An 8,600-nucleotide genomic window follows, 5' to 3' on the forward strand; every position below is an offset into this window, starting at 1 on the left:
TGGTTCATTGGGATTCTGTACAATGGGAGTGAATGGGATGAGGTTTGTTCCATTGGGATTCTGTACAATGGGAGTGAATGGGAAGGGGTTTGGGTTGTGGTAAACCACTTTGTATTCCACTGTGTACATGCTTGGACATGCCTCGGCTGACTCCTCCCACAAGTCCTAGTATAAAGGTGACTGCTCCCCAGCCCTTTGTATTTCTGGACCGGTCGACCACTCGAGGCAGACCTTCATTCTTTTGTTAATAAAAGCCTTTAGTTACTCTCTTAACTCTCAGTCTTTTATGAGTAATTGATAGCGCATCATGGGTCCATTGGGATTCTGTACAATGGGAGTGAATGGGAAGGGGTTTGGTCCATTGGGATTCTGTACAATGGGAGTGAATAGGAAGGGGTTTGGGTCCATGGGGATTCTGTACAATGGGAGTAAATGGGAAGGGGTTTGGTTCATTGGGATTCTGTACAGTGGGAGTGAATGGGAAGGGGTTTGGTCCATTGGGATTCTGTACAGTGGGAGTGAATGGGAAGGGGTTTGGTCCATTGGGATTCTGTACAGTGGGAGTGAATGGGAAGGGGTTTGGTCCATTGGGATTCTGTACAATGGGAGTGAATGGGAAGGGGTTTGGTCCATTGGGATTCTGTACAATGGGAGTGAATGGGAAGGGGTTTGGTCCATTGGGATTCTGTACAATGGGAGTGAATGGGAAGGGGTTTGGTCCATTGGGATTCTGTACAGTGGGAGTGAATGGGAAGGGGTTTGGTCCATTGGGATTCTGTACAATGGGAGTGAATGGGAAGGGGTTTGGTCCATTGGGATTCTGTACAGTGGGAGTGAATGGGAAGGGGTTTGGTCCATTGGGATTCTGTACAATGGGAGTGAATGGAAAGGGGTTTGGTCCATGGGGATTCTGTACAATGGGAGTGAATGGGAAGGGGTTTGGCCCATTGGGATTCTGTACAATGGGAGTGAATGGGAAGGGGTTTGTGTCCATGGGGATGCTGTACAATGGGAGTGAATGGGAAGGGGTTTGGCCCATTGGGATTCTGTACAATGGGAGTGAATGGGAAGGGGTTTGGGTCCATGGGGATGCTGTACAATGGGAGTGAATGGGAAGGGGTTTGGCCCATTGGGATTCTGTACAATGGGAGTGAATGGGAAGGGGTTTGGGCCCATTGGGATTCTGTACAATGGGAGTGAATGGGAAGGGGTTTGGGTCCATGGGGATGCTGTACAATGGGAGTGAATGGGAAGGGGTTTGGCCCATGGGGATGCTGTACAATGGGAGTGAATGGGAAGGGGTTTGGCCCATTGGGATTCTGTACAATGGGAGTGAATGGGAAGGGGTTTGGCCCATTGGGATTCTGTACAATGGGAGTGAATGGGAAGGGGTTTGGTCCATTGGGATTCTGTACAATGGAAGTAAAGGGGAAGGGGTTAGCCAATTATATACGTAGGCCTAGAAATTCAGTATAGCCACGTTTGGGGCGCTACAGCTGGGCGGCCGCTAAAGTTTGCGCCCGGCGCAATTTCGCGCCACCTTTGCCGATATTCAGTGGCATCGTCCCAAGAGGTTGCTGCTGCGCTAAAGCAGGCGATGCACGACTATCATTAGGCGCTAAGCCAGCGATCCGGGGCGCTAACACCGAGGACGGGCGCAGCGCAGGTGCGGCGAGTTGCTCAATGAAGGCAGACACGCTGGCGCCGGTCAGCTCTTAAAGGGGAAGGGTCGACTTGTTTGGCTGCCATGCCCTGCACACTGCAGCCCTGAAGCAAGGCCTGACCATTGCTGGTTCATCAGTTCTACGCCCTCAACCATGGGGAAGCCTGCTATTCTTCCAAAGCCGATTGCACGCTCTTGCTGCTTGTCCAGGGTCATGGGGAAGGAGATGTACTGACGTCTCCTTCTGAAAAGGGCATTGTTCACCTGGCGGATGCAGCAATGTACCGCGAACTGGGAGATGTTGGCAATGTCCCCAGTAGCGGATTGGAAGGAGCCAGTGGCATCGAAGTTGAGAGCCACCGTCACCTTCACTGCCACTGACAGAGACGTCCTGCTCCTCAGCTGTGGCTGCAGATCTCTGCGAAGCAGGTGGCAGATCTCAGTGACCACCTCCCTTCTGAATCGCATCCTCCGAACACAATGCTCCTCAGACATGTTCAGATATGAGAACTGCTGGCGGTATACCCTGGGTGGGTAAGGCCTCCTGTGCCAACGCCTGTTGGCCAATCTCCGTCTGGCCATGACTGGCACTCTCTCACGGCGTCTCTGATCCCTTTGAATGCAATGCAGAAAGCCAATGTTTCCACCCATTGCAGCCCCCATTATATGTGGCGACTCAAGGCTATGGCACTGAAAGTGAAATCCAAGTGCAAAGCTTGGCCTGAAGCCACAAGTACCTGTGCAAGCGCTGAGTCAAAGCAGAAAGCTCTCTGCCTTTGTCTCTCTCCAAATATCCGTCTCTCACACAGAGGGATTGGCACAAAATGGCTGCCACTTATACTGCAGGAGGAGTCCCCTTTAAATAGCGCCCCCCGCGCCCCGCAGCGACTGGGAACCGTTCCCCTCTACCAGTCGCTGGGGGCGCCAGGCGCAAAGAAGGGTGGCGCCACTGAATTTCCGGTTCGGGGCGCACAAAGGGCGTTGCACGATGAAATGACGTCAGGATCTGCGCGCGCAGCTGAGCGCGCGCAAAGGCTTTGCGCCGCTGCTAAATCTTTACTGAAGTTGGGGAGAGGCGCAGATCGCGCTGCGCCCGGCCGCTAGCCGCCTAGCGCCCCACATCTTCTCCTCCTAAGGCGCTAGCGGCTGGCGCAAACAACTGAATTTCTAGGCCGTAGTGTCTAGTAGCCATGTATATAACAGAGTACACAGACTGAGACTTCATGGTCTTATTTCCACTTGACAGGAATGAGTTGGCCAATCTGGGCATCTTCTACAAAGATCTCAATCTGAGGAACATCTCTGAGACAGCGGCAAATAATGTAAGTCTTGGAATTATGCTCACTGGACTCCCCTGATGGCCCATAAAGGTTATTGTGGGTGCTTGAGTCAAACAGATCCCAGGCTTGTTCCCTGGCCTGCGCTGAGCTCGTTGATCTCGGTTGGGACAACAGCAGAGGCCCATTGATCTCACTCTCAATGGGTTCGAGAGAGGAAAATTGGTAAGAGTTCCCACTTCTGATTGGCATCCAGTGACATAGACCAGAAGTGGACATAACTGGGCATCAGGTGATCTTGTCTGTGATGCCTCTGTGATGGAATAGCCTGATGACCATCAGTCTCGAGGCTCAAACATGAATAATAGTCTCCGGCTGGATATACACATCGCTGAAACTGTACCCAGAAAGGAGTCAAGGTCTTCAGGAGAGGAATATAGGAAGGAACATAGGAACAGGAGGAGGCCATTCAGCCCCTCAAGCCTATTCCACCATTCAATTAGATTATGGCTGATCTGTATCTTAACTCCATTTACCCGCCTTGGTTTCCTAACCCTTAATACCCTGGCCCAACAAAAACCTATCAATCTCAGTTCTGGAATTTTCAATTGACCCCCAGCCCCCCCAGCCTCAACAGCTTTCTGGGGGGGGGAGAGTTCCAGATTTCCACCACCCTTTGTGTGAAGAAGTGCTTCCTGACATCACCCCTGAACGGCCTGGCTCTAGTTTTAAGGTTCTGCCCCCTTGTTCTGGACTTCCCCCACCAGAGGAAATAGTTTCTCTCTCTCTACCCGATCAACTCCTTTAATCATCTTCAACACCTCGATTAGATCACCCCTTAATCTTCTAAACTCGAGGGAATGCAAGCCCAGTCTGTACAAACCTGTCCTCAGAATTTAACCCTTTTAGCCCGGCGGGGAAGGGAGAGGAATGGAGAGAGGAGTCCATCGAAGGGACGACAATCACTGGCACTCCCTCTCTGCTCTTCAACTGTCAATCAAAGCCAATTACCCCTGGATGTCAATCACCTGGGATGCTTCAGAATTGAACAAATGGCTGGATTCATTGATCCTCGCCAAGTGTATTTAACTGCCTGTGATAGATGGTAACGACACATTGTCCAGCTAGCTGATTGACCAAAGCATCCAAACAACACTTTAAGGAGGGACACAGGATATAGGGAATGGGACTGAATTGACTGACAGACCGCTGGAGAACGAATGATCCCATCCCACCCGACAGCTGCTGTAATAATCCACGAGTCACCTGACTGGCAGCAGCAGTTTGAAGCATAATGGATCAGTTCATTCAGCACAGAACAACGAATGACAACAACTTGTATTTATATAGCGCCTTTAACGTAGTAAAACATCCCAAGGGCGCTTCAGAGGGGCGATTATCAAACAAAATTCGACACCGAGCCACAGAAGGAGATATTAGGGCAGGTGACCAAAAGCTTGGTCAAAGAGGTCGGTTTTAAGGAGTGTCTTAAAGCAGGAAAGAGAGGCGGAGAGCAATGTTCCCTTTAAGCTGCGTGCCCACACTCTGGAGGTCCCGTGCAGCGTGTGAGCCGGCTTTTAAATTGAAAAAAACGCGCATGCGCGGAGTTTTGAATGGGCTGTGCTGCCCAAAATTAGAGGGAACGTTGGTAGAGAGGCCCGGGGGTTTAGGGAGGGGATATCAGAGTTTAGGGCCCAGGCAGCTGAAAGCACGGCCACCAATGGTGGAGCGATTACAAAAGGGATGCGGAAGAGGCCAGAGTTGGAGGAGCGCAGAGATCTCCGGGGGTGGCGGGTGGGGGGGGGGGGCGCTGGAGGACGTTACAGAGAAAGGGAGGGGCGAGGCCCTGGAGGGATGTGAAAACAAGGATGAGAATTTTAAAATCGAGGCGCTGGTGGACCAGGGGTCAGTGTAGGTCAGCGAGCACAGGGGTGGTGGGTGAACGGGACTTGCATCATCAATATCCCTGTAGATATCTAGTCTAGATTCTTCACTGTCTTGTATCGATATGGTTGGCCACTTTCTGTAAGTGAACATTAACAGCTGTTTGCTATAAAATATAAATCTAAACAAATGATCTAACCCAAACAACAAGCTCATTTAGTGAAGTAAAATACTGTAGCTGCAGGAAATTAAAAACTGGCAAAGAGGTGCAGACCCCAGGAGTCTGGTACAAGCACAGTTTCCCGATCGGGGTCCGCACCCCAAGTCCCAGCCCGCTCCTCTCCCCCTCCCCCCCAGGGGTCCAGACCACAATCGGTGACTCCGCAACCACGCTAATCCCCCCACCTCTCTCGTTCCAGGTCGTCACCTTACTCTCGAACTTTGGAGGCCAGTTGGGTCTGTGGATGAGCTGCTCTGTCATTTGCATCATCGAGATTGTAGAAGTGTTCGTCATCGACATGTTCTTGATCGCCGCGCGGAGAGGCGCGCAGACTGCACGCAAGTGGTGGCGGAAGGAGGGGGAGGAGCCTCTGACACCCGGGAACGCAGCTCACGGAACTCCCGTCTACATCAGCGACGAAGATCCGCCAACTTTCAACTCCGCCCTCCAGCTGCCCCGCCCCTCTGTCCCAGACATGCTGCCGGGCCCCCCTGTCCCAGACACGCCGCCGCGCCCCCCTGTCCCAGACACGCCGCCGCGCCCCCCTGTCCCAGACACGCCGCCGCGCCCCCCTGTCCCAGACACGCCGCCGGGCCCCCCTGTCCCAGACACGCCGCCGCGCCCCCCTGTCCCAGACACGCCGCCGCGCCCCCCTGTCCCAGACACGCTGCCAGGCTCCCCGGTCCCAGACACGCTGCTGGGCCCCCCTGTTCCAGACACGCTGCCGGGCCCTCCTGTCCCAGACACGCTGCCGGGCCCCCCTGTCCCAGACACGCTGCCGGGCTCCCCGGTTCCAGACAGGCTGCCGGACCTCCCTGTCCCAGACAGGCTGCCGGGCCCCCCTGTCCCAGACACGCTGCCAGGCCCCCCTGTCCCAGACACGCTGCCGAGCCAGTATAACGCAATCATTCAGAGCAAATGATTCCATAATTCCAGAAACTGTACACTGTCTTCTCATCTTTTATCTTTGCAATCCGATCAATAATAAATGCTTTTACAAATCGTTGCCAATAACATTAAAACTACTGATTGTCCAGCTGGAGCCAGTTCAGTCCGTACAAAACAATTTGTTCCATGTTTGATTCTATCACATAACCAATGCCACGAATTGCACATCCGGTTCGAGGGGGTAGAATATCTATTGTATTAGCTTGCTGCTGTAGCACAGCCTATAACTGGTGTCTGACTTCCTTTATTGTAAAAATAAATGTGATTTAAAACCCCGAATGGCTCACTCCCATCTGGTACTGTACGGCCCGTGTGTGTCTCAGTGTCTCCTGTACATGTACAGTACACAGTGGGTAAAAGGGAACGATTCACTCCCGTCTGGTACTGTACGGCCCGTGTGTGTCTCAGTGTCTCCTGTACATGTACAGCACACAGCGGGTAAAAGGGAATGATTCACTCCCGTCTGATACTGTACGGCCCGTGTGTGTCTCAGTGTCTCCTGTACATGTACAGTACACAGCGGGTAAAAGGGAACGATTCACTCCCATCTGGTACTGTACGGCCCGTGTGTGTCTCAGTGTCAGCTCCTGTACATGTACAGTACACAGCGGGTAAAAGGGAACGATTCACTCCCGTCTGGTACTGTACGGCCCGTGTGTGTCTCAGTGTCTCCTGTACATGTACAGCACACAGCGGGTAAAAGGGAATGATTCACTCCCGTCTGGTACTGTACGGCCCGTGTGTGTCTCAGTGTCTCCTGTACATGTACAGTACACAGCGGGTAAAAGGGAATGATTCACTCCCGTCTGGTACTGTACGGCCCGTGTGTGTCAGTGTCTCCTGTACATGTACAGTACACAGTGGGTAAAAGGGAACGATTCACTCCCGTCTGGGACTGTACGGCCCGTGTGTGTCTCAGTGTCTCCTGTACATGTACAGTACACAGTGGGTAAAAGGGAACGATTCACTCCTGTCTGGTACTGTACGGCCCGTGTGTGTCTCAGTGTCTCCTGTACATGTACAGCACACAGCGGGTAAAAGGGAACGATTCACTCCCGTCTGGTACTGTATGGCCCGTGTGTGTCTCAGTGTCTCCTGTACATGTACAGCACACAGCGGGTAAAAGGGACCGATTCACTCCTGTCTGTTACTATGTGTGTCTCAGTTTGACTATCTGTTTAAACAATTGGTGAACTTTTGTTTTGTACTCAGGGTGCCAGAGAATGCTAGGTGCGGGTTATGTACTGCCCCTTAGGGTTGAGGTGCTTCCTGACCTCTGTTCCTCCACTCCCCAGTCACAAACTCGGCATACATCGATAATAGGTCAGATTAGAATCTCTGGCAAGGAATATCTAACAGGCTGAACCTTTATAAAGCTCTGGTTAGGCCACAACTGGTGTATTGTGTCCAGTTCTGGTCACCACACTTTAGGAAGGATATGAAGGTCCTTGAGAGGGTGCAGAGGAGATTTACCAGAATGGTTCCAGGGATTTTTTTAAAATTTGTTCCTGGGATGTGGGCGTCGCTGACAAGGCCAGCATTTATTGCCCATCCCTAATTGCCCTTGAGAAGGTGATAGTGAGCTGCCTTCTTGAACTGCTGCAGTCTGTGTGGTGAAGGTGCTCCCGCAGTGCTGTTAGGGAGGGAGGGAGTTCCAGGATTTTGGCCCAGTGACGATGAAGAAACGCCCGATATATTTCCAAGTCAGGATGGTGTGTGACTTGGAGGTGGTGGGGTTCCCATGCGCCTGCTGCCCTAGGTGGTCACAACATAAGAACATAAGAACATAAGAAATAGGAGCAGGAGTAGGCCAATTGGCCCCTCGAGCCTGCTCCGCCATTCAATAAGATCATGGCTGATCTGATCCTAACCGCCAATCCACTATCACAGAACCATCTCCTGAATCTAACAGAATTAGACACACTAAATAGGAGCAGGATCAGGCTACACGGCCCCTGGGCCCGCTCCGCTACCCACAGGGCCACGTCCGATCCGACCTAGACTCATGTCCAAATTCCTGCCCGCTCCCCATAACCCTTAATTCCCTTTACTTCTAGGAAACTGTCTATTTCTGTTTTAAATTTATGTAATGATGTAGCTTCTACAGCTTTTTGGGGCAGCATATTCCATGGACCTACCACCCTCTGAGTGAAGTAGTTCCTCCTCATCTCAGTTTTGAAAGAGCAGCCCCTTATTCTAAGACTATGCCCCCTAGTTCTAGTTTCACCCATCATCGGGAACATCCTCCCCGCATCCACCCGATCCAACCCCTTCACAATCTTATATGTTTCAATAAGATCGCCTCTCATTCTTCTGAACTCCAATGAGTAGAGTCCCAATCTACTCAACCTCTCCTCATATGTCCATCCCCTCATCCCCGGGATTAACTGAGTGAACCTTCTTTGTACTGACTCGAGAGCAAGTATGTCTTTTCTTAAGTATGGACACCAAAACTGTATGCAGTATTCCAGGTGCGGCCTCACCAATACCTTGTACAACTGAAGCAATACCTCCCTATTTTTATATTCTATCCCCCTAGCAATGAAAGCCAACATTCCATTGGCCTTCTTAATCACTTGCTGCACCTGCATACTAACCTTTTGAGTTT

General features: G+C 51.8%; 1 protein-coding gene across 3 annotated transcripts in view; it reads left to right on the plus strand.

Annotated features, from left to right (window-relative positions):
• The window catches only part of LOC147110270 (epithelial sodium channel subunit gamma-like), a 97,210-nt gene extending 90,934 nt beyond the window's left edge, over positions 1-6,276 (plus strand). For all 3 annotated transcript variants that reach the window (XM_086000064.1, XM_086000066.1, XM_086000065.1), the window contains 2 exons: positions 2,910-2,985; positions 5,244-6,276. In XM_086000064.1, the coding sequence (XP_085856190.1) occupies positions 2,910-2,985; positions 5,244-5,966 (799 nt within the window). In that variant the 3' untranslated portion in view covers positions 5,967-6,276. The remainder of the gene's footprint in view (positions 1-2,909; positions 2,986-5,243) is intronic.
• The last annotated feature ends 2,324 nt before the right edge of the window (positions 6,277-8,600 follow it).

The sequence above is a fragment of the Somniosus microcephalus genome, chromosome 11, assembly GCF_052327205.1.
Source record: "Somniosus microcephalus isolate GS21.2 chromosome 11, FLI_Smic_1.0, whole genome shotgun sequence".
In the NCBI taxonomy this organism is placed as follows: Eukaryota; Metazoa; Chordata; class Chondrichthyes; order Squaliformes; family Somniosidae; genus Somniosus; species Somniosus microcephalus.